Here is a 26,197-nt window from a genome sequence, read left to right on the forward strand (position 1 = left end):
GCAGCAGGTCTCGGCATCCTGGCTGGGGGCCTCAAGGAGGCGGCTTCTTAAGCCCAAGGATGTCGGTGTGGCTCTGATAGCAGCTGCTCTCTCTCCCTCTGCATGAGACCCAGCATCCTGAAACTAGGAAGAAGAAGCAGAGAGGTCCCCAACTCCCCCCGGGGTGATGACAGTCTCCAAGAGAAAAAGGTCTTCTCTGGACAGAGACATTTTCAAAACATGAGAACTGAAACAGCAAAGAGGCCCTGTGAGGTTTTTTTCTGCAGTTAAAGGTCGGTTTCCCTAAGGTGGAAGTTCTCGTATTGTGTGCTTCAGTGCCGGAAGACCATCTCTGGGGCTGCCTGGCTGGTCTGGCCATCGCTTGCTGTGGGACTTTCATGGCTCAGAAGGAGTAGTCCAGTGGAGTCCAACTCTTGGCCAGCCCTGCTCCCCCGTCCCCTTTTCCATTGGCTGCAGCTGTGTGAAGGGTGCCTTCTCCTCAGCGTCCATCATGAAGTTTTCCTTGCGTTTCTGGTTCCTCTCCACGGCGTTCCTGCTTGTCTTCATCATGTCACTGCTCTTCACCTATTCCCACCACAGCATAGCCTATCTGGACCTCGGTGGACTAAACGGGCTCCACCAGGTGAAGCTGGTGCCCAGTTATGCTGGCATGCAGCGCCTGAGCAAGGAGGGGCTCTTGGTGAAGAGCTGTGCCTGCCACCGGTGTGCCATGGAGTCCAGCGACACCACATGGTTTGACAGCCGCTTTGATGGCAACATCTCCCCAGTGTGGACCAAAGAGAACATGGACTTGCCGCTGGACGTCCAGAGGTGGTGGATGGTGAGTCCTGCGGGCTGTTTGCCCAGACAGAAGCAGCTCCTCAGCTCCTGCAGGAAGGGCAAGTCTGTGCCTCTTGCTTGTGTAAAATTGCCTCAAGAACCCGCTGGGCAGTTTTGCAAATAATCCCAAAATCCTTTGGACCTGCTCTGTGGCAAAAGCATAGCCCAACTCTTTTTCGTTATTTAAGCTGTTTGATGCTCTCATGTCTCCCTCTGTTCCACCTTCACCCTCGACCCTTTGACCCACCTTGTATGCATCACATACCTCTGAGTAATTAAATTCCTGCCTTCTGTTTTCTTAAGGACCTCCAAACTCACAGGCGTTTTCATTCACTTGAGATTGTGGAGCTAATCTGTCTTGGCAGATTTTTTTTCTTTTGTGGCAACCCCCCCAAAAGGCAGAATTAATTCATGGGAAAAGGCAGGTGGGGTCTTAAAAGCAGAAGGCAGTGGGGTAATTTGCTCTGATGCTAATTTGGTGTCATGTCTTTTATAATCAGCCCAATGTTGCATCAAAATGTGGTACAAGAGAATAACTGTGAGCAGACTCTGGGGGAGAGGAGGCATCGACCCTGTGACTCCGGAAGAAGTGGACAGGATCATGGGGAGGCTGAGTTCCACCACGTGTTTATTGGACCCGTGCCCCTCCTGGCTGGCTCCAGGCGGCAATAACTGCTTCTTTGAGGAAGGGTAGCTTCCCTGCCGCCTTGAAGGAGGCGGTGGTGAGGCCCTTCCTCAAGAAGCCTGCCCTGGACCCGGCTATTTTGAACAACTGGACCCGGCTATTTTGAACAACTATCGTCTGGTCTCCAACCTTCGCTTTCAGCGAAGGTTGTTGAGAGTGTGGTGGCACATCAGCTCCCTCTGTTCCTGGAGGAAACAGATTATCTGGACCCCTACCAATCGGGTTTTAGGCCCGGGTACAGCATGGAGACAGCATTGGTCGCGCTGGTGAATGATCTCTGGCGGGCTCGGGACAGGGGTTGCTCCTCTGTCCTAGTCCTATTAGATCTCTCAGCGGCTTTTGATACCATTGACCATGGTATCTTACTGCGGTGCCTCAGGGGGTTGGGAGTGGGTGGCACTGTTTTACAGTGGTTCTCCTCCTACCTCCTGGGTCGTTTGCAGTTGGTGTTGGCAGGAGGGCAGAGGTCGGCCTCGAGACCTCTCGTTTGTGGAGTCCCTCATGGGTCGGTCCTCTCTCCCCTCCTGTTCAACATCTATATGAAGCCGCTGGGTGAGATCATTCGTGGTTTTGGAGTAGGGTATCATCAGTATGCTGATGATACCCAGCTTTTTATTTCCACCCCAAATCAACCCAGTGATGCCCTTGCCGTGATGTCCCGTTGCCTGGAGGCGGTGAGGGTCTGGGTGGGGAGGAACAGGCTTCATCTAAATCCCGACAAGACCGAGTGGCTGTACATACCGGCATCTCGGGTTATCCACTCTATTCCATCTTTAACTATGGGGGGTGAGGTGTTACCCCCCCGTAGATAGGGCTCGCAACTTGGATGTCCTCCTTGACTCACAGCTCAGTTTAGAAGATCATATAGGAGCTGTGACCAGGGGGGCTTTTGCCCAGGTTCGCCTGGTGTGCCAGTTGCGGCCCTATTTGGACCGAGATGCCCTACGTACAGTCACTCATGCGCTCGTGACCTCTCGGATTGACTACTGCAGTGCTCTCTACATGGGGCTGCCCTTGAAGTCCACTCGGAGGCTCCAACTGGTGCAGAATGCGGCCACGCGAGTTGTGATGGGGGTCTCCCGATACTCCCATGTAACACCTCTGCTCCGCGAGCTGCATTGGCTTCCAGTTGTCTTCCGGGTGAGATTCAAGGTGCTGGTGATGACCTATAAAGCCCTAAATGGCATGGGTCCGGATTATTTACGGGAGCACCTTCTGCTGGCATCAACCTCCCATCGTCCTGTGTGCTCCCACAGAGAGGGCCTCCTCAGGGTGCCATCGGTCAGGGAATGCCGACTGGCGGCCCCCAGGGGGAGAGCATTCTCTGTGGGCGCGCCTGCCCTATGGAACCAACTCCTTGTTGAGCTCCAGAAGGCTCCTGACCTTCGCTCCTTTCGCCGTGACCTGAAAACTTGGTTATTTGAGCTTGCCGGCCTGGACTGAGGGATTGGGATTTTAAATTTTAAATTTTAAACTTTTAGAATGTGTTTTACTTATTAGGGCTAATTTAATTTAATTTATTTTAACTTTGTATAGTGTATATTGTATATTGTGTTTTGATTGCCCTGTACACCGCCCCGGGTTCTTCGGGAGAAGGGCAGTATATAAATCCAATAAATAATAATAATAATAATCTTCTTCTCTGGAAGGCTGGGGGCATTTCTAGCCCGGGCACCTGAGGCTGCCAAGGCAGAAGCTGGTTGGCTTTGCCCGAGGCTGATGCCTTCCTGCTTTTGGTTCTTGCCTCATGGCTTCCTATTGAGAGCCACTTTGGTGGAGTGAGTAAAGGTGCTGGGCCAGGAATAAAGAGACTTGAGTTCTAGTCCTCCCTTAAGCACGAAGCCAGCTGTAGGAGTGCAGGGCAGTGACACCCTCTTGCCCTTTGACAGGGAGGTCAAGAAAGAAACCCCGGTGTTCTGCAGCTGCTCCCTTGAGGTCAAGATGGACGTGGAGGACCAGAATGCCACTGTGGCCACCGCGTCCACCTTTCCCCGGCTTTTTGTCTTGAGCTGCTGGGGGCCTCAGGCTATGCCAGAGCTTGACTGCACTGGTTGCGTGGTCGGTATCACCTAGCAGTAAATGCCATATTGGCTCTTGCAAATTGGCTCAGATTTTGTGGCTGCTAAAGAGTAAAATGGCAGTCATGCCACCCAGTTAATGCTACCTGACAGCAGGAATTCTGTAGACTCACCTGGGGCAGCCATGTTTAAATGTTGCTGAAATCTGAGAAATGATATTTCTTGTGGGTCTGCTGTGCAGGTTCGGAGGTTTTGCTTGATAAAAAATACAGGAAACTAGAAGTTGCCTTCAAGCTTTACGTTTTTATTCAGCTGAACAAAGACGGGCTTCTCTAAAAGAGATAAAAAGCCCCAAATATTAGAAAAGCCTTATTTTTATACCTTCTTTGATTACATAAGCAATTCACCCAGCAAAGCTGACACATATAAGATAAAGACTTCGCCCTTTAAGGCTGGCACACTGTAGATAAGGAAGAAAGCAGAAGTAGCTAAAATTGTTCCCTTTTGGGTGTTCCCCTAAGACAGAGCTTTTCAACCTTTTCACCGATTGTACCACTTTTAGGATATGGCAATATTCAAGTACCACCAGTCGCCTAGCAAGGTGTCAAAAACTTGATGGCCATAAAAAAAACACGGGAAAAAGTGATAAAGTACAGGTAGTCCTCACCCCCCTTTATATCCTCTCTTCTCTCCTCCTTTTTTATCCCCTCTTCTCTTTCACCCTTTATATCCTCTCTACTCTTCCCTTCTTTTGTAGCCTCTTCTCTCTCTCGCCTGCCCCCCCTTCTCTTCCGTGCACCTCCAGGTGATTCCTCTCAAGGCTGTGCTTCTCTGTATCTTTTGCAGTCCCCTTCTCTTTCCCCCATTCTTTTTTTTCTCTCCCTCTCCTGTCAAAACCTCCTTTTACAACCTCTCCTTTCTTCCCCCCCCCTCCTTTTTTGTGTGCACCAGAAGCACCGGTCCTGTGGCTCCTGTCGCCTCTGCAACCCTGCAGAAGTGTGCACCTATCCTGGGCTTCTATCCAGCCCCCATAGCCCTGGAGAAGCCCCGATCACCTGTAGCTGCTTTTGGCAATCCTGGGGTTTGCTCAACCCCAACAGCCCTCCTTCAAACCAAATTGCCTTTCCAAGCATCCCTCCCTCCCTCCTTCCTTCTCCTTCCTTCCTTCCTTCCTTCCTTCCTTCCTTCCTTCCTTCCTTCCTTCCTCTGTCCCCTGCTTTAAAAAAAAAACTGCCAGAGGCTCCAGGCAGAGGTGGCCACAGGCAGGCAGTGGTGGGCAAAGGCTTCACCTGCCCCATCATTGCCTCTGCATGCCTCAGCTCAGCTCACCTCTCCCAGACCCGCACACATGTTTGTGTGTGTGAGAGCGTGCACACAGTGTGTGTATGTGTGTGTCTCACCCCTTGCAGCCCCGCGCCTCAACAGAGACCTTCTGCAATGGCAGGCTGCAAAGTAATGAAAGTTGGTTGTTTTTTTTTGAATCCTTGTTCCTTTTTCTCAACGTGCTGCTGATCGCATCACACCCTGCGCCTGTCAGCTCCCGCCCCAGCCCCGTGGAAGGCTGCAAGAAGCTCCCATTGCAGCTTCTCTTACCTCTCCTGTTCTTTTCCTCCTCAATGTCACAGCGTGGGCTGCAAGAGGTGAGACACCCCCCTACACATGCACACACGCGCACACGCACACACATACACAGAAACACATGCATGGGTCTGGGAGAGGTGAGCTGAGAGCCAGGCAGAAGCAACGACGGGGGGAGGGGTCAAAATGGGCAGCCTCCTGCCTGGAGCCTCTGGCAGCTTAAAAAATGAACCTGTGAAGCGCTCAGAAGGCAGTCCCTTTCCCAGCTCGCTCCTTCCTTCCTCCCCTGCTTCTCTTTCCTTCCTCCACACTCAGGAAGGGATGACGGGAGGGGGAGAGATTGCCAGCGCTGCCGGTGGCCCTGCTGCCCCCGGCCATAGCCATCCCACACAAGCAAGGGGGGAACCCGATGAAAGGGAAGCCTGGTGGCTTCAAGGCGAGGTCAGTGAGCAAGCGTGATGATTATCTACTGGTGGGAGCCATCAAAGCTGGAACGCGCTCAGCCTTATATCCATGGGGAGCCCTGGAGCCAGCAAGCCCCCCTCCCATTTCTGCCCCTCCCCTGGGGGTGCACGGAGAAGGCAGCAAGAGCGTGAGTGCTGGCGTCCCGGGGGAAAGGGAAGCATTCTTTTACCTTTTACCTTTCTCAGCGGTCAGCAGGGATGGTCAGCGGCAATGTTGGGCTTTTGCCTCCTCTTCACACGCCCAGGGGGCAGGTCAGGGCAGCCCCTCGCTGGCCCTTTCCTGCCAAAGCCACCTTCTTTTATATCCTCTCCTCTCCCGGAAGCACCAATCAGCTGGAGCCCAGCGCTGATCCTGGCACCTCTACAGAGCCCTGACAGCCCTGCAGCTCCAGCTGTCTCTTTTTTGGGCTTCTGCGGCGCTGCCGCCGCTTCAACTCATTCCACCCTGCTACCACTTCGCATACCAGCTGCCAGGTGGCAAAGCACCATTGGTGGTACGTGTACCACCAGTTGAAAAGCCCTGCCCTAAGACCCCATATGTTCCCTTTTGGGTGGTTGAGGTCTTTCCCTAAGGCCCCATATGTTCCCGGGTAGGTTAGGATATTGGGTGTTTCCTTTGCTGTCCTTTTATGACCTTGCTTTCATGGTTCTGCAGTGGCCAGAGATAGCGGGGCCATCTGCACGTATTCACAATTGATACAGCGTGCTCTGCCCTCAAATACTCTTTTACAGCAGATAAAACACAACAAATAACTAGAAAAGTGACATAAGTGCAGGTTCGCATCCCACCAGGCTCAAGGTTGACTCAGCCTTCCATCCTTCCGAGGTAGGTAAAATGAGGACCCAGATTGTTGGGGGCAATTAAGCTGACTTTGTAATAATGCCGCTTGGGGGGGGGGGGCGAAAGCCCTAATAAGCAGGCATATACATAGAATGAAGGCTATTGCTAAGCACATTGGTTTGTGCTTAAATTGTAAGCCGCCCTGAGTCTTTGGAGAAGGGCGGGATATAAATGGGATTAAAAAATAAAAACATAAAAACATAGGCAAAAGACATTGCAGTACTGCCTGGGCTGTGAATTACAAACCAAGTATCTAAGCATTTAGTAGTCAATCTCAACTAGAAGAGCATGGTTGCAGTTATAATGGTTAGATCAGATTAGTCTGTTTTATTACATGACAACTTTTGTCAGATGTAGCTTTGACAAATAACAAGCTTCATCAACATTGGGTTCAACAGGATGACTTTGGGACTCAGGCTTGGTAACAGAATACTTGATAACTTTAAATAAGCTCCTACTTCTGGGCCCAGAGGCATCGCCTTACTTCCTGATGGTCTGGCCTGGCTTCTTATTTTTGAGGAATTCTGGAAAATTGGTGAAATGCCAGGCAGGAGGAAGGCAGGTGTCTTATGCCTTCAAAAGGGTTGTGTGTATTTTGGGTACCTCCTTGGAGGAGAAAAGCCGGAGCACCAGCCTCTGGCGATGGTTGTAGAGGCAGCCTTTGTTCTTAGGCTGGAAAGGTGCAAATGTCCAGAACTTCACAACAGGACTAGGAAGGAAGGAGTCTTGTTGTGATATTCTAGAATGTTCTACAAACTTTTGTTGTGAGAGGCCTAAACTTTGCTGTGTTTGTTGTCCAAGATGTGGTGTTTTTACGCTAAGCCTACCTCATTGCAGGAGACTATACCATGTCCCCTCCCTCCCTCCCTCCCTCCCTCCCTCCCTCTCTCTCTCTCTCTCTCTCTTTCTCTCTCTCTCTCTCTCTCTCTCTCTCACACACACACACACACACACACACACAACTTTGCAGGCTGCCTGTTTCTAGCTCTGCCTCTTAATATCAATATGCTGCCCAGGTGCAGAACTCTGGTGGGCCTCCGAGGAGAGGTTCTTCTTCTCTTAGTGGCCATCTCTGCGGCCTCTGTAGGGGCAAAAGAGGAAAAGGATCCATTGGACTTTGGGATGCTGATTGGGTGAAATGTGGCTCTTCTCTTTCTCTGCCAGAAGAGGGCAATCCTTGTCCACCGGTCCTGCTCCTACTTCTACAGGCCCTTAGATGCCCATCTGGTCCTGGGTCTGGGGCCAACCTCACTATCCCAGAGTAGAATTACCTAGGACATTTGGCGTACCCCATCTTTTCTTTTCTTGATCCAAGGAAGCAGAGGCTTCTTGAAGTATTGTAGCCCATATTCATCTAATGTTCATGGGGCTGAGTTGAGAGCACTTCACAGCAAATCTATGCCTGTTATAGAAGCCCTCCAGATCTTTTCAGCTGCTGCAAATGGTCTCACTTCTTTTACAGATGCTGCAGCCCCAGTTCAAGTCCCACAACCTTCACGAAGTGCTGAGCAAGCTCTTCCAGATTGTTCCCGGAGAGGATCCATACAGGTCCCGGGAGTCCCCGTCCTGCCGGCGCTGTGCTGTTGTGGGCAACTCTGGGAACTTGCGCGGCTCCAGCTACGGCCAAGACATCAATGGGCACGACTTTGTCATGAGGTGAGGAGTGAAGTGGGGGAGGGGAGGAGCAGAAAGGAGCTGAAAACTCTGGCAAGGGACTGCAAGTCAGCAACCTGCGCAAGGGAGATATTTGCCACCACTTTCTTTGCACTCTAATATTAAATGTGAATTTATCTAAAAATGTATTGATCCAAATAAAACAGGAACAGAATTGGGTCCTCAGAAAGTTTTCTGAGTGTTTCATCCTAAGCCGAGCAGGATGGTTAAATGTTTGTCGCCTTCAATTAGATTGGGCCAACTCTCTTAGCAGATTTGATTTTCCAAATAGGTCACTGTGTATGATAGCTGCTCCTGTACAGTTCTGTTGTGACTCAGGGCCAGCCTGTGGGTCCGGCAGCCGGCTCAGATGTCTCGGATGACTCAGATGAGGGGGAGGAGGAGTGTGTGGAAGACGAACCGGCTGATGATGGTTTGGAGGCTTCGCAGAGCCCCCAGCTGGGGCCCTCTTCTCAGCTGCGTGAGCCCGATAGTGCGGAGGATGATGACCCACAGCTGGCCCTGTTCAAGGACGCCCGACGCAGGAGGCAGTCGAGCAGGACCAAACAGAGAAAGGCTGTGGGACTCCTCGGGAGGAGGCACAGGGAGGCCACGCCCTGATCTCTAAATAAAAGGAGTGTTTGGGGAAGGGCTGGTTGCTGAAAGCAACCCTTCCGTTTGAGGATTCAAGTTCCAGTGTTTTTGTTTCTTGTTCTGTTATTTGAGTAATAAATCTTGGTAGACGCTTTCCAGCCTCAGACACTCTCCAGTCTCTACTGTTTGAACAGGGGTTTGCCTTATTGCAAGGCCGGTAGCAGGCTGGTTCAGAACAGTTTGCTTTCAGCCTCCCACCCCTTACTACTACGATGGAGCAGCTTCGTGCCGAGAATGCTCAGCTCACCCAGCAACTCACTTTGCTGGCAGCTCAGGTGGCTCAACTGCAAGCTCAGGTACATGCTGCACCCCCACCCAGGAGGAAATGTCAGATAGCTATGCCGGATAAATTTGCTGGCAATCCAGAACTGTTTCCTGCCTTCCTGGGACAATGCCAGCTTTTTATCAGCGTGAGAGCAGCTGATTTCCCCACTGACCGGGATAAGGTGGGATTCGTGTTAAGCCTTCTGTCGGATGCAGCTCGTTGGGGCACGCCTCTGCTGGCACAACCTAGCCCTTTGTTGGATAACTTTGGGGGGTTTTGTGACCATATGCGCCTCATGTACGAGGACCCAATTAAGGCGCAGACTGCCACCCGACGCCTGAAAGCTCTGAGGCAGGGTCAGCGCCCCCTACAGGCCTATATCAGCGATTTCCGGCTGCTTAGCCAGGATTCCGCCTGGAATGAGGCTGCGCTCGTGGATGCCTTCCAGGATGGCTTGTCGGAGGAGATGTTGGATGAGCTGGCCCGCGTGGACATTCCCTCAGACCTGAATGGGCTGATCCATCTTTGTCTGCGGATCGATGCCCGGCTGCAGCAGCGAAAGAGTCGCCGTGCCACCCCACAGACCCCTGCCGCCCCTGTTGTGCGTGAGCCCCCAGCCCAGAGGGAGGAGCCAATGGAGCTGGGTGCCGCCAGGTCCCGTCTATCGGTGACGGAAATGGACAGACGACGATCGGAGGGGTTGTGTTTTTACTGTGGGGACCCTGGACATTTGGCTGCTTCTTGCCCAAAGAAGCGTCAGCGGGCATCAGTGACCAAGCCTGCCCCGAGAAAGTCCCCTACTTTGCTGTCGGGAAACGGCCCGAGCCCGATCTAGACGGTGTGATAGATCGGGCGACCCACAACGACCACACCGAGCGACGCCGTTCCGACGGTGCCTGTGAACCTCCACGGCATTTGATTTTGGAGGCACGTCTGATCTTTCCTGGCAAGCCAGAGGGGATTCCGGTCCATGCCTTAATTGACTCTGGGGCTACCACAAACTTTATGGACTCGGCCTTTGTGGCCAAATGGGCTGTTCCCCAGTGTCCGGTGGATCCGCCCATGCTAGTGGAGACTATCGATGGTCGAGTGCTCCTGTCCGGGCCTATTACGGCCGCCACGCAACCAGTGTGTATGGCCATCAGTTCCCATGTGGAGGCCATTCAGTTCTACATCACTTCGGATCTGCACTTCCCTGTGGTCTTGGGACTGGCGTGGCTCCGGGCGCATGATCCACAGATCTATTGGTCTCAGAACTTGGTCACCTTCCCAAGTTTGCAGTGCGTGGACCACACCCGCCATATCTGTGCCGGCCAGGTGGAGGGATCCCCAGGGGTTTCCTTGCCTCCCGAACTGTCCGACTTTGCTGATGTGTTCAGCGAGTCAGAGGCGGATCAATTACCCCCGCACAGGCCCTATGACTGCTCCATTGATCTAGTCCCTGATGCGCCTCTCCCAGTGGGGCGTTTGTATTCCATGTCGGAGCCCGAGTTGGCTGCATTGCGGGACTTCCTGACAAAGAATTTGGCTCGTGGTTTCATCCGGCCCTCGTCCTCGCCAGTGTCTGCGCCCGTGCTCTTCGTCAAAAAGAAGTCGGGCGAGTTACGGCTTTGCTGTGACTACCGGAAACTCAACGCCATCACGGTGCGTAACCGTTACCCGCTGCCCCTCATCCCCGAGCTCTTGGACCGACTCCGGGAGGCTAAGATCTTCACGAAACTGGACCTGCGTGGAGCTTACAACCTCGTCAGGGTTCGGCCGGGTGATGAGTGGAAGACGGCGTTTGGTACTCGCTATGGACATTTCGAGTACACGGTGATGCCGTTTGGCCTGACCAACGCCCCCGCTGTGTTTCAGCATTTTATGAACGACATCTTTCGGGATCTGTTGGACCAGTTTGTCGTGATCTATCTGGACGACATCCTGATTTACTCCCCGTCGCGTGAAGCGCATCATCAGCATCTCCGTCAGGTCCTGCAGCGCCTCCGGAAACATCGGCTGTTTGCCAAGTTGGAGAAGTGCCAGTTCTACCAGGTGACCATCGATTTCCTGGGTCACCGCATTTCTCCTGAGGGCATCGCCATGGAGCCGAGTAAAGTTGAGTCGTTGCAGAGTTGGCAACCCCCGCGTCGCGTGAAGGATGTTCAGCGACTTCTTGGATTTGCCAACTACTATCGAACATTCATCCCTGGCTTTGCTGCCTTGACAGCCCCCCTCACCCGGCTTCTGCAGAAGAAGACTCGGTTCCAGTGGAACGCCCCCGAACAACAGGCGTTCCAGGCTTTGAAGGACGCCTTCATGAAGGAGCCCATCTTGAAGCATCCCGACCCACAACGGCCGTTTGTCGTGGAGGCGGACGCCTCCGACATTGCCATTGGGGCCGTGTTACTCCAGGCAACGACGCCCAGCGGTACCCTTTTCCCTTGCGCGTATCACTCTCGGAAATTGAACCCCTCGGAGCGCAACTATACCATCTGGGAGAAGGAGCTGCTGGCCATCAAGGCGGCGTTCGAGGCTTGGAGGCATCATCTGGAGGGAGCGCGGCATCAAATCGAGGTCCGGACGGACCACAAGAATCTGGAAAGCCTGCAGACCGCTCGGAATTTGAACCAACGCCAGATCCGGTGGTCCCTTTTCTTTGCGAGGTTTGACTTCCGGGTGCGGTACATACCAAGCGGCCACAATCAGAGAGCGGATGCTCTGTCCAGGAAGCCCGAATACACCCGAGTGGAAGACAAGCTTCTGCCCAGGACAGTGATCCCCGTCGAGTCTTTTGCTGCGGTGCGGGAGCCGGTTGATATACGGGCTCGGATCCGGGAGGCACAGCAGCAGGAGGCGTGGGTGGCTCAGCGGAAGGAAGAGGTGGGGCCAGATTCGCCTTGGTCGGTCACGGATGGACTTCTGTATTATCGTGACCGGCTCTATGTTCCGGGAGGGCCACTCAGGGGACTCGTCCTCAGCCAGTGTCATGATAACCCGGCTGCGGGGCATTTTGGCCTGTTCAAGACTCTGAACCTGGTCTCCCGTACCTTCTGGTGGCCCCGAGTCCGACACGACGTCCAGTCTTATGTCACCTCCTGCATCCCATGCAGGCAGGCCAAGTCAGCGACAGGGGCCCCGCCTGGTTTACTGCAGCCTTTGCCAACACCCAAGAGACCCTGGGGGGCTATGTCCATGGACTTTTTGACGGATCTACCCCCATCCTCCGGCTTCACGACAGTGTTTGTGGTGGTGGACATGCTGACCAAGATGGCGCACTTCATCCCCTGTCGCGGCTTACCGTCAGCTCGCGCCACTAGTCGCATGTTCATCCAACAGGTGTTCCGGCTGCACGGCCTTCCCGATAGAGTCGTCTCCGATAGGGGGGCCCAGTTTACAGCCCGCTTCTGGCAGGAGTTGATGCGTGCGTTGGACATTAAGGTTTGCCTCTCGTCCGCGCATCATCCTCAAACTGACGGGGGTACCGAGAAGGTCATCGGTATCTTAGAGCAGTATCTGCGCTGCTACGTCAACTTGCAGCAGGACAATTGGGTGGACTATTTGGCCATAGCCGAGTTTGCCTTTAACAACTCGCAGCACACCTCCACGCAGATGACACCGTTCTTGGCCAATGTGGGTTATCACCCCCGGTTTTTCCCCCTTTCTCCCGTGGACTCACCGGAGCCGGCAGCGAACGACTTCATGGCGGAGTTACAGGCGATCCATCGGTTGGTGCGACGGCAGCTGGAGAAGGCCAAGGCCGACTACAAGAGGTTCGCCGATCGGTCGAGAAGGGATACGCCTCCACTATCGGTGGGGGATCGGGTCTGGCTGTCCACCAGGAACCTACCATCCACACGGCCGGCGAGGAAGCTGGACCACCGTTACCTTGGACCGTTCCCAGTCGAGGCCGTCATCAATCCGGTCGCCTATCGTTTAACTCTGCCACGTTCCCTGCGCGTGCACCCCGTCTTCCATCGGTCCTTGTTGGTCCCCGAACAACCGGCTTGTCCACTTCGCCAAGCGGAACCTCCCCCATCAGGACCTCGTGATGGAGGCAGCACCCCTGAGTACGAGGTCGCCAGCATCAGGGACTCCCGTTGGCTGAAAGGTCGCTTCCAGTACCTAATCGAGTGGAAAGGGTACGGGCCGGAGGACTTCACATGGGAAGACGCGACCGCCGTTCATGCCCCTGCGTTGGTGACTGCTTTTCACGAACAATTCCCATCCCGACCGCATCCGGATCGGCAGCCCCGGGGGAAGGGCCCTGCGGTGCGGGATAGTGTTGTGACTCAGGGCCAGCCTGTGGGTCCGGCAGCCGGCTCAGATGTCTCGGATGACTCAGATGAGGGGGAGGAGGTGTGTGTGGAAGACGAACCGGCTGATGATGGTTTGGAGGCTTCGCAGAGCCCCCAGCCGGGGCCCTCTTCTCAGCTGCGTGAGCCCGATAGTGCGGAGGATGATGACCCACAGCTGGCCCTGTTCAAGGACGCCCGACGCAGGAGGCAGTCGAGCAGGACCAAACAGAGAAAGGCTGTGGGACTCCTCGGGAGGAGGCACAGGGAGGCCACGCCCTGATCTCTAAATAAAAGGAGTGTTTGGGGAAGGGCTGGTTGCTGAAAGCAACCCTTCCGTTTGAGGATTCAAGTTCCAGTGTTTTTGTTTCTTGTTCTGTTATTTGAGTAATAAATCTTGGTAGACGCTTTCCAGCCTCAGACGCTCTCCAGTCTCTACTGTTTGAACAGGGGTTTGCCTTATTGCAAGGCCGGTAGCAGGCTGGTTCAGAACAAGTTCTGACTGAAGGCAGCAGAGTTGTGAACCAAGCTGATCAGTACAATTTGTTACATACATCTGTCTAACAGCACCTGCAAACTTCAACAGTATGCCACGAGTCTAATCCAGGGTTGTGGCATTCACCAGCATGCATTCATACATGAGATTCAGGAAGGGAACTAGCAGAAAATAAACTATCTGCCTTTTCTAGAAAGGAGGCAGCAAGCCAAGCAAGAACCATAAGTGAAAATCATAAAACAGACTTTTCCTGAAGACCAAAGTTCCTTGATCACACCATCCCCAGCATCCTCCCCTCCAGCCTTGGGTGATGTCCATCTGTTGGAAGAATAGATGAACCCGCATCTCCTGTGCCTCACACACTTGCTTTCTTTCCTAGCTCTTTGGAGCCTTTAGATGTTCTTCTCAACCTCTTTTGGTGGTGTAATTTGTTTCAACATGAAACATTCAGCTTATCATCAGCCAGAGTTCCAAATAAAGAACTTGTTTACTTGCACTTGTTTCTGTTAAATTTCAGTCAATGATTTTTAACTTATTTTTCCAGCCATCAGAATCAATTTTATTTTGGTTTTCTAAGAAATTAAGCATCTCACCCAATTTTATATTATTTGAAAATGTGATAAGCATTCCCCTTCCAGTTCCTCATCCAAGCCATTAATTATATCATGTCGGAGAACCCAGCACTCATCCTTGGGGCTCCCCATTTGCTAACTCTACAATTTAGGTAAGCCTTTCAAGAAATTACTTAATTAAAATATGAAATAAGGTTATTTCAGGGTTAAGACTGACCGCCAAAGTGTGACATGTTCCTTTTTTTTTTAGGAAATCATGGGGAAAACATACGTCTCTGAAGATTCTCATGGTTGTCTCAAAGGTGCTTTTTCAAAAGGCAACTGGACTGTTTTTCCCCCCCTTCATCCAAGAAGCCTTTTGGGTTCACTGAAGAAGCTTCTTGGATGAGAGGCGAAACATTTTCAAGAAGAAGAAAAACAAGTAAGCCCAGTTGCCTTTTGGAAAAGCACCTTTGGGACATACTTAGCTAAATTTTATAGCCAAACCTCTCAAAGTATGGGAAGGTGGAAAATTCCAACCTTGATCCCTCTAGCGCGATGTGTTATGTCGTTGCTGTGCACTCCATGATCTTGGTGACAAAAAAGAATCTGCTTCCTCTGCTTTCTCAGGAGTAAGCAGAAGAAATGGACAGTCTTGTGGGGGAGGAAGATTCCTCCTTCTTCAAGAATCAAGGTGTGAAACATCCCTTTCCTTTCTACAGAATAAACCAGGCACCTACAGTGGGCTTTGAGGCAGATGTTGGGAGCAGGACAACCCACCACTTCATGTACCCCGAGAGTGCCAAGAACCTGCCTGCCAATGTCAGTTTTGTTCTGGTGCCCTTCAAAGCCTTGGACCTGCTATGGATCGCCAGCGCCCTCTCAACAGGCCAGATCCGATTGTACGTATCCCTGAGGGAAGCTGATTTGAGGAGTGGGGAGCTGGTTCTTTGGGGAAGGATCTATCCTCCTCCTTTTCACCTCTTTTCAAAGGAGACCTGATTTACTGTAGCTGCCTTGGCTGGCAGTTCTTCCAAACTCCCCTGTATTGTTACCACTCCCTGTGCTGCAGGCTTCCAGGTGCAATTTATGATACTGGTGGTCACCCAGGGGGGTTCTCTATCTCCAGTTACTGTCATCCTGCAAGGTCCGATGCTATTGCCGTGCTCTGTGTCTCTTATGGGAGGCCAAAGCCGTGCCTTCTCTGAGCTGCCCTGAGCAACGTCCAGCCCAGGACTCCAATGGCGCCAACCCTGGCGGCCTTTAAGAAGGACTCAAAACCTGTTTTCCTCCTGTGTCCTGGGTCCAAATATTGTATGAGCCTACCTTATTGGAGGTCTGATTTGTCCTGACAGGGTGTATTTAGTTATCTTATTTTATATTAGAAAGTCCTTGATAAGCTGCCCGGAGCTGCTTGGCAAGCAAGCAGCCATGCTAGTAGAAGTAACAAAGACCCTGCCCAGGAAGGGCTGAGGAGCACGAGAGCCCCTCTCTTTAACTCCTCTACGTGTGCCTAGGAGAGGTTTCTCTCCTCCTCTCTCTATCGGAGAGAGCCTGGCTAGGCCAGATAAGCTCCAGCCCCCTCTGATTCTTCCACCTGGCCTGCTGCTTTGGGGATCACTCGTGCCAGTGCTTGTCTCTTTATTTATTTATAAAATGTATTTATTTATTTAGAAAATTTATATTGCCGCCCACTCGCACGTGGCGACTCAAGGCAGCTTACAGGACATCAAAGCACAATATGAAAGAAATAATAAAAGAAAAATAATAATAACCCCCCCACTCTGGTGACAACACACATTCATACCAGCCATTTAATGGGCTCCGTCCTGCTCTGTGCCCCCCAGGCCCACTGGCAGAACCAGCTCTTCACGACTTTCCAAAAGAGGGTCAGAGTGGGGACCAGTCTAATATCCAGAGGGATGATGTTCCAGAGAGAGGGAGCCACCATGGGGAAGGCCCTTCTGGGTCCCACCAGATGTACCTCCTTAGGGGACGGGACCCGCAACATTCCTTGCCTCCCAGCTCTAGTAGGTTGGGTAGATATGACTGGCAAGAGATGGTCCCTCAGATAACCTGGTCCCAAGCCATGAAAGGTTTTAAAGGTGAATTGCACTCAGAAGCAAATCAGCAACCAATGTAGCTCCTGCAGGAGAAATGATAACGTGTACACCGAGGTCTGTATAAAACCATGCGGGCCGCTGCATTTGCACCAACTGGAGCTTCCGGATGCTTTTCAGGGGCATCCCCATGTAGAGCGCATTGCAATAGTCAAGAAAGGAGGTGAGTAGGGCATGATTGATCATGGGTAGGGATTGTTGGTACAGGAAATGGTGTAACTGGTGCACAAACCACAGTTGCACAAAGGTCTTCCTGGCCACAACTGCCACCCGCTGTTCGAGCAGGAGTCACGAATCCAGGAGAATCCCCACATTACGCACAGGGTCTCTTTGGGGGCAGTGCCACCCCATCCAAGACCAAAGGTGGCAATTCTCCATGAGCCAAAGAACCCCAAACCCAGAGCCACTCAGTCTTGCCATCCAGCCCCAACAGCCTCCAGGCACTGCGAGAGGGAGGTAGGTCACGGCATCACTTAACCCACCAGGACTGAGATGTACAGCTGGGTATCAACAGCATATTGATGATACCTCAGTCCATGGTGATGGATGCATAGGCCGCCCATCTTATCTCCAGGTTAACTCTTAGAATCCCTCTGAGTAAAATTCTCCTTTACATACTTGAGGAGGCCCTGTGCCCTGAGGGGTAGGGTGAGGGTTAGGTATCTTGTTGCTGTGCTGGGGCAGAAGCAGCTGATCCTGGCTGGGGGAGGCATCTGCCATCTTTGCCTATTTCACTTCTGAAGTGGCCCAGATCTTCCAGCCCTCTCCCTCCCTGCTACCCCCGGAGCAGGAGGAGCGCAGGTGGCCTTCTTTGTTTCACACCACAGGACCCTTGATGCCTTGCTTGTTCTCTCCCATGCCTCTTGTAGTACTTACGCACCAGTGAAGCCGTTCCTCCGGGTGGACAAAGAGAGGGTAAGTTAGGTACAGTTTATTTACCCATTTCTTTCAACATTTATATATTCGCCATGATGTGCTGTATCCCCTGGGTTACTCAAAATTAAGGGAAGGAAAACAGTATATGAGAAAACACACAAAATAATGATAGAGTGCCAACTCCAACCCCCCCCCCAAGCTTCCCAGTGCCCAAGTGAAGAAAGCTTGCCCAAGCTGCCCCTTGATTGGCTCTGCATGCCTTCAGCAGATAGAAGGGGGGGGATGGATAAACCACACACAGGCAGATTTTGCCAATTAGCCTTTGATTTGTACTCCTGCATTTAGCAGAGGATCGGGCTGGATGGCCCCTGGGAATGGTAAGTCATTCATGTTTGATTTTACTTGTTTTAAAGTACTTAGTGGTTGCAGAAAGCCTGGCCCAGGGCTGTGTGCCCTTGGTGCCCTGACCCTGCCTGAATGGGTTGGGCCAAAGATCTGAGACGTTCCGATAGTTTTGAGGGTTCGGTGAGGATCAGAGGGCAGAAAAACCTCTTAAGCCTCAATGTTCTGATTTTATGCTGTAAAGCTTCACACGATGGGCCTCTGCCCCACTATTTTGGGGAACTCCACATGACCTCCCAAACCAGGCATGGTCCTTGAGTCTCGCCTATTATATATACATCCTGCTTCAATTGCTGGGATTATTTTTACAACTTATGTGTAGGTTTAGCAATGTTATTTTTATCTTATGCATAAACATTTTCTGTATTTGGTATTTTAGTATTTGGACTAGTAGATTCCGCCAAACCTGAAAACAGTTTTAGTTGTGCCCTGTGAATCTCTGTTGGGGCTTCTCCGTGAACTATTGTCACCCAGAGACCTGAAATTGGGCTTGCTAAGCAAAAAGCCTCATCTTGACTACTCATTTGGTTTATTGCCTTTAGGTTCAGATCTACAATCCAGCATTCTTCAAATATATCCATGACCGTTGGACAGAGCACCATGGCCGCTATCCCTCCACAGGCATGTTGGTGCTGTTTTTCGCCCTGCATGTTTGCGATGAGGTCAGTTTTGATAGGCCAAGTAAGTTGTCCTAGTGGGAGTAACAGCAGCATTCCTGCTGATTAAATGATGCATATACTTCAGTTTTGAATTTTGAAAACCGAGAGTTTTAGTTCTATTTTCTTCCTTAGACATGGGATGTGCAGAAAGGGGGCTGAGTTGTAGCCTATTCTCAGAAACGGGAAGCAAAGTAGAAGAGTAGGCTATCCCCTGAACACCCAGCTAATGTCTTGGGCTTTGGGCTGGTCGTATATCAGTGAAGGATCTGGATGAAGGGGCAGGAAAGGTGGGATAATGAACCAGGATGAATCACTAAAGCCACGGGAAAGAAGAACTAGGGTGGTTATTGGGATAGCAGCTGGGATAGAGATGCTCAAGCAGAGGCCGAGCAGCCATTAGTCAAGGATCTGGCATTGCCCCTGATCATCTCTGAAGTCCTTTCTGACTCCATGAAGCTTGAACTCAGTGTTGTCATTCTTGAATACTGTGTGTGTGTGTGTTTGTGTGTGTGTTGGACTGGTGAGTGGGAATCCTTTGGATGCCACTCAAAACCTGCTTTGGAAGAAAGCTGAAAGTGGGAGTGTTGGCCAAATAATCAAGAGGGAGACAGAATTAGCACTGACTTTTTTTTTTATTGAAAAGTTTTATCATACATTTTATCTTTGACAGTCCCCCCTACCCCTCCCCTATCCCTCCCTCCTTACCCCTCCCCCCCTCCCCACCCACCCACCCCCCCGACTTCCCAGAGCTAAGTACAAGGTATAAAAAACAAAAAAAAGAATCATAAACAACCATATGCTAACAACCATAGACTCTAAAATCTATCACTCTCTAGCTCACATAGGATAACTACAAACACTATTAATATAGAATATATATAAAAAAAACAGAAAGAAAAAAAAAAGAAAGGAAGACTTATTCAAATACTACCTAAAACTTCTTAATCCCATATTTGTTCTGGATATACTCAATCCATTCCTCTTAACAGTTTAATAGCCTCCTTAGACTTCACAACCTCTAAATTCAAAATCCAAGCCTTTTCTTTTCCCTTTATTTCATTCCCCAATTCTTCCCTCCTAGCTTCCACAGCACATCTATGTTTATTGTTCATATATATCAACACCCCTCTCAAATAGGCCTTGCTAGCATCCCAAACCATATCCATAGAGGTGCCCTTATTCATATTAATTTAAAAAAAAAACCCCTTCATCCGCTGTTTACATTCTTCCACATTTCTCTGGTTTCTAAACAAATTCTCATCTACGCGCCACGAGCGCCTATCTCTATTGTCCTTATAAATCTCTAGCCAAACTAGGCTATGATCAGAAATAGTTCTTACACATATCTTCACCTTCTTAATCCTTAAAAAAAAGTCATTTGTCAACAAAATAAAATCGATCCTGAAAAAAAATTGATGTCTGTCAGAAAAAAAAAGTATAATCCTTTTCATGCGAATGTCTTTCACGCCAAATATCTCGCAGTTCCAAGTCATCCTTCATTTCAAAAAAGGATTTAGACAGTCTAGCATGACTTGGGCCGCGCTTAAAAGCTCCAGCCTTGTCCATCTGTACATCCAAAACACCATTCCAATCCCCCATAAAAATAAAAATTTTATAATCCAACTGGGTAAACTTTGTATGAAATAAACTAAAAAAGTCAATTTGTTGTTAATTAGGAGCATATAATCCAACTAAAAGCATCTTTTTACCTACTAGTAGCAAGTCTATCATAACGTATCTTCCATGCTTATCTGCTTCAATTAAGTCCACTGTTAAAGCACTTTTAAGATAAACAACCACTCCATTTTTCTTATTCATTGCAGAAGCAACAAATTGCGTGCCCAACCTTGAGTTCGATAAATACTTTTGGTCCACAACCCTAATATGCGTTTCTTGCAAACATATAACATCTATCTTGAATTGTTTTAAATATTAAAAAAAAACTTTCTTCCTCTTCTGTGATGAATTTAGTCCATTAACGTTCCAAATTAAAAATTTAGTTGCCATGCATATCATCCCAAAGCTCTTGGAGCACTGCTTAAATAGGACTATCTTTTTTAGGCCGTGCTCCTCCCACTACTTGGCTGTAAGTACATTTTGGAAATTCCATAGACTTCTGCTGATCTTATTCTTTTTTTTTTTTTTGATCGTTTTAAAGCAGCACGCATCTCCCTCTGCTCTCTAGAATCATCCAAAGAAGTTGTAGCTTGATCTCCTCCAGCACCATTCTCCTCTGTCTGTCCATCTTCAGCCTCTTGGTGTTCTCCTTCTCCAGATCCCTTTGCAGCTTCCAGAAGTGATAGTGGGGTTGCTTTTAAAACGTTATTGTAAAAATCACGCGCCTGCATCACAGTAGCCAAACGGTACCTTTTACCTTCATGCATCACCATCAACCCAACTGGAATCTCCCATCTGAACCTTATATCTCGTTGCTTGAGCTCTTGCACTAAAAATGTAAAATCCTTCCTTCTCCTTAAAATCTTTGGAGGAATTTCTTTTAGAACCAAAACTTCTTGATCAGCAATCACGACTTTAGTACCATAAGCAGCTTGAATAACTTCATCTCTAATTTCCCTCTTTGCAAAATAAACCACCACATCTCTAGGTAGCTTTCTCTGTCTGGCAATCCATGAATTCACACGAAACACTTTATCCATGCCTCCCTTTATTTCAGATGCTGGCTGACTCAATACTACTTCCAAAGCCTCAGAAATCAGCTGCTTTAGATCTTCCTTAATATTCTCTTTTAAACCTCTGATTCTAACAGCGTACTGCATCTGGTAATATTGAGCAAGACTCAATTCTTTGTCCATTTTCTCTCTTAAATCTTCATTTTCCAGTACTTTTGCTTCTAATATGGCATTTTTTTGAATCAAATCTTCCACTTTTTCATCCAAATCTTCCACACATTCAGCCACTCTATACACTGAAGACAAAATGTCTACCTTCATCACTCTGAACTTCTCTTCCATCCTCTCTTCTATTCTCTCCTCCAATTTCTCCAACTTCTCCTCCATCTTTGCAAATTTATCACCCATTGCTTCCAGAATTACCTGGGCATATTTTCCAAGAGCATCTTGTAAATCCTTCGGTGTCAATACATCAGGAAGAAGCAACGCTTGCAATGATGACTGTTGCACCGGAGAAGTTCCAGCACTCCAAAGAGCTTTTGGAGGAGGTTTAGCCGCCATCTTTACTTTCACTTACTACGCACTTTCACTTTTAAATTCATAAAATCCATTAAGCTAGAAAGCAGCAATGAAAATCCTCTTCACCTTTTCCTCCTGTACCGCTCTGCCTGCTCCTTTTATTCCATGGTCTTTCCTTCTGGCAGGGGTGGTCGCAAACGCCTGGCTCCGCTCCAGAAATCACGGAGCAGAGACGCTGACCAGCTGGGAGCAACCCAGGCTACGGGGGAGTTCGATCCTTCAGCCGCCCAAGCTTTAAGCTCAGGCGGCCCCGGAGAACTCAACCCCTACCTGGGGGCTCACCCCCTCCTCTTCTCCCGAGGAGGGGGCTTCAAATCCACCCGAACAGCTGATCGGCGCTGTTTCGGGTGGAAATAACACAGCTGAGCCGCGGGCAGCCCGAAAGGGCTGTCTCCGGCGCCGTGCCGCCACCGGAAGAGCACTGACTTTTGTGTGCCACAGAAGGAGCCCCAGCAGTAGAACAGATTATTCCTCCAGATTATTGCTTTATGTGATGTCAGACATTTTTTTTCTTGTTCTGGGTGGAGTAGAAACTAATGTTCATCGAGGGAAAGAATACCAGTCTTTTCTTAATCCCATAAATTTTGGGCTCATTTCAGTAGAAAGTGCGGGATGGCATCCAGGTTGCCTGGAGTTCCCCCACTGAGCGGGTCTTCTCTCTGTCTCCCGGCTGGCAGGTGAACGTCTTTGGGTTCGGGGCAGACGGCCACGGCAACTGGCACCACTACTGGGAGAACAACCGCTATGCTGGGGAGTTCCGGAAAACCGGAGTGCACGATGCAGACTTCGAGGCTCACATTGTGGACATCCTGGAGAAGACGAACAAGATCAGCGTTTATCGTGGCAACTGAGGTTTCCAGCTGCTGCTGGGCAGTCGGGCTGTCGGTGGACGGGTGAGGAGTGGCAGTTCTGCTGTACCTGATGCACTATTTGGCAAAGCCCTTCTTTGAAGAAGATGAAGATGAGTGGAGTGGCTGACACCAAAGCCGAGGCGGTTCCAGTGAAGCAGATGCAAGCAGGGAGCAGCTCTTCTCCTTCCTTAGAACAAACCAGTGAGATTCAGGAGACTCTGAAACAGCCGAGAGCAACGGAGGGAGAACCGCAGCAGCAGCAGTTCAGGCCCCCCCCTCCTCCTCCATTTGTGCTTCTGCCCATGTCTGGCTCTAAAGATTGACCCCCTTTTGTCTCCCAACAAGCACCACAAGGGGCACATCCAGACTCTTTTTTTTAAGTCTTTTTTCAGTAAAATGAGAATAGCTTTCTGCCTTTGCCCCAGGAAGTTATTTTTCTTTTTTGTACAAAGAGGTGCCAGGCTGGATTGTATTTTTGTCCCGGGCACATAAACTCGTAGAAACCTGGGAGGGGAAACCAGCAAGAGCCTGCAGCTTTTCTGGAGATTGTAGGAAAACTGACATCTAGCTCAGGGCATGGAGTGTCTGGAACGAGGGTAGATGCTCTTGTTCCCGGAGCACCAAGAAATCCTGCCGAAGCACTCAGATCCTGCAGGTTGTGACGTGGACTCTTAATTTCTGTCCTGCCTTCCAATACGGCAGGATCTCATCCTGCAGGTTCCTGTCAGCCCAGACCTCCTCCCTCCCTCTCTCCTCTCGACATAGTTTTGGTCACATGTTCTGTTCATGGCAGGGATGCAAGGAAGATCTTTAGGGGAGAGAGAGCTCCCCCTCCAGATTACAGCCTTTCTCCAGGGGAAAAAGGGGCAGTTGACAAATGGGTCACATGGAGTCAGAATCCTGATGCCTGCCAGGATTTAATCCACAAGCGATTAACTTTTTCTAGGCCACATTCTGCAGAGAGCTGGCAGTTTTATTCCTGCATTCACCTTGTTAGCCGTGGGGAGGGCTTCATGCTATTTATTCCTGTCTGTTCCATTCCTGCCTGCTGAGAAGGGGCTTGAGCGAGCCCGGCTGCCTTCTCTTGCTCTGGGTGCAAGAAACGGGTCACTTCCTAGTTGCTTTGGCAATTAAGATCTTGTAGACAAATGGCAAAACCAAGTTGTCCATAATCAGTTTTCTTCAAAAGGACAATCCCAGCAAATAGTATTAAATCAGTGCTTTCTTTCTTGAGATAATTGAATTCTACGGCATGAAGTGGCTGTGCCAACAATGGTGGCTTTTTGTTACAAGCATAACTAACAATATTTCCCCAAGATGATTTTGGAGCACTAAAAAGGTAGCAATCAGGGATCTATAAGCCCTGGCAGGTCAATAACTTCTGGCCAACACCAGGGTAGCTTTCTATGATCATATTAAAGTGGAGGGTGTCCTCCCCAATGGTGCTGGGTCGCCCTTGTGCTTCTGGGACAGCATCAAATCAAATTGCCACCCCTCCCTACCCTCACATGCCTCCTGCAGCTGGATTGCAGTCTCACTTTGGTGTGACCTGAGATACCCCTCTGAACTCTCTAGCTTGGTGTCTTGAGCCAGATACCTGCAGCCAAGGAGCTGGTGGTTTCAAGTGTGCACAGGATCCCTTGACCTTTTTGCCTTCTCTCGACCACTGTTTCTCCCCAAAAGAGATTGGGGAAAGGTCAACTGACTATGGGGCCCGCAGATGGTGGCCATTGTCATCAGAACTGACCTTGAGTAGGCACTTTTGATGGCCTACAAATGTCACATTGCTTTGATTCTACAAACAAGAATTTGTGACCTTGAGCTCTTTTCCCCTTGATTCTGAGGTACCAGCTGGGCACATGGGTATGGTGCTCCCTGGCTTGGGGAGGTATCAGGGCTGTGAGCCTCAACCTTCTGCTAACTTCTTCCCACATCAGTTGCAATTGCAGTGCCTCCAGCTCACTTGGGTACTCTTTCCAGGAGACTTCCTTAGTGAACTGTTGATAGCTCTTCACACATCTTTATCCCGGTGTCCCTGGATGGCACGGCATGGCATGGAATGGGCTGATGGGAGGCTGGCTAATCCCAGGGGCTTCTGCAGCTGGCAGAATGGCTGCCTGGCTGCACTGAGGCTGCCATTAATTCTTGGACTGGACCCGCACCTGGTGTAAGAGTGAGGGGCAATGCTCTGAAGTAGGGAGATGTTCTGGTCCCTGATGGTCCAGGCTGGGCTTCTTCCTGTCCCAGAACAGTCCTTGCCAAAGCAGCTGCTGCTTCAGCTCCAGAGATTGGGGGCCCTGGCTGCCCATTTCTTGCTATGAGGCAAACCCAAGGCCTGTTTTCAGACTATGACTCGTGAGGCAGGGATTGAGGTCATTGCCTGATTCTTGCAAACCTTACAAGCTCAGGAGATCATGCAGCCAAAGGGTTTGTTTTCCTTCCTGCCTTGGAACCTGCCCACGCTTCAAAATAGTGATGCTGCCCCTCGTTTTTTTATTTTTTAACTTCACAGGCTACAGTTTGGAAGAACTGGATTTGTTTTGTGTTCTGCTACACAAAATAAAAGCTGTACTTTTTCCTTCTGGGGGCCCCTGGTGTTTATGCTGCATGTGTCCTGGATCCTTTTACAGCCACATGAGGTGCTCAAGGGACAGCCAAGGTTTAGTCCAAACTATTCCCATATTCATAGGTAGTTCAAAGACATCTTCCCTTTTGGCTCCTCACAGATCAGATTCTGTTTCCAAAAGGCACCTCCAATTTCATTCTATTCTAGGTCTGCTTTTCTATGGTGAATAGTTGATTGACTTGCTACTAAGATTTTCACCATCCCAGTCAGCAGAGCCATGACGCTTAAAATGGCCCAAGATACAGCAGGGCAAAGCGTTCCAGGAATGGCCTTCTATTTCATATTCTTTTTGAAGTTTGTCATCTAATCCAGCTGTGGATCAAGTAGAAGAATGACACCTTTTGCAAGCCTCACTTTCCCTTTTTCCTTCCCTCCCTCCAGGGCAGTTCTTCAAGTCTGATCTCACATCTAGCTCAGCATGGCCTCTCCCAAAGACCTCTATCTTAGATGGTCTTGCCTTTGCTGAGCCTCGGATTTTGTCCACTGCACTTGAAACATGGAACCCAGCGTGTTCATTCCAAAGTGGGTCAGTGGTGATCTCTCTTAACCTGATTAGTATGCTTTTTTACTTTTTATTAAATTCAAACATAAGCATATACAGGCATACACACAGAGACACACACATAAAAGAGCACTAAACCAAGCATCAACATCAACATTCCTTCTATACATTCATTTAATTGTATGGCAGAAGGCACCCATAATCCCCCTGCTTGACATAAACCTTTGGGCCAAAAGGGCTCTGCTTTAACCTACCCTGAAGGAGTGAGGGAAGATGGGTTTGCTGCTGCTGTGGCAACATGGACAATTTTCTGAAAGCATCTGCCAGAGGCAGAGTCATGTTTTCATTTTCAGTGTTAGTTTACACTGAGTAACGAACTTTTGGAGCATGGATTGAAGTTGCAGCTGGGCCAAATGAATAGTTTACAGCTTAATCTACCAAAGCAGAAGAGATTGAAAAAATCCAGTCTGCCTAAAACTATTCCAGTGCATGAAAGAGAAGAAATTACAACCTTTTCGTTTAGGGTTTAAAAATGCTGAATTTGAAAATAAATACTTGCTTTCCAGTTTTGTGATGGATTGTTATTGTTGTTAGATGCGAAGTCGTGTCTGACCCATCGCGACCCTATGGACAACATTCCTCCAGGCCTTCCTG

General features: G+C 49.9%; 1 protein-coding gene across 1 annotated transcript; it reads left to right on the forward strand.

Annotated features, from left to right (window-relative positions):
• On the forward strand, positions 1-26,112 carry LOC308672917 (CMP-N-acetylneuraminate-beta-galactosamide-alpha-2,3-sialyltransferase 2-like). Its single transcript, XM_081336210.1, has 6 exons — positions 1-820; positions 7,868-8,061; positions 15,021-15,200; positions 17,288-17,333; positions 18,239-18,358; positions 22,242-26,112. The coding sequence occupies exons 1-6, from the start codon at positions 491-493 to the stop codon at positions 22,413-22,415; spliced, it is 1,044 nt and encodes a 347-aa protein (XP_081192336.1). The 5' UTR covers positions 1-490; the 3' UTR covers positions 22,416-26,112.
• The last annotated feature ends 85 nt before the right edge of the window (positions 26,113-26,197 follow it).

The sequence above is a fragment of the Vipera berus genome (assembly GCF_964194415.1).
Source record: "Vipera berus genome assembly, chromosome: 10".
Lineage (NCBI taxonomy): Eukaryota > Metazoa > Chordata > Lepidosauria > Squamata > Viperidae > Vipera > Vipera berus.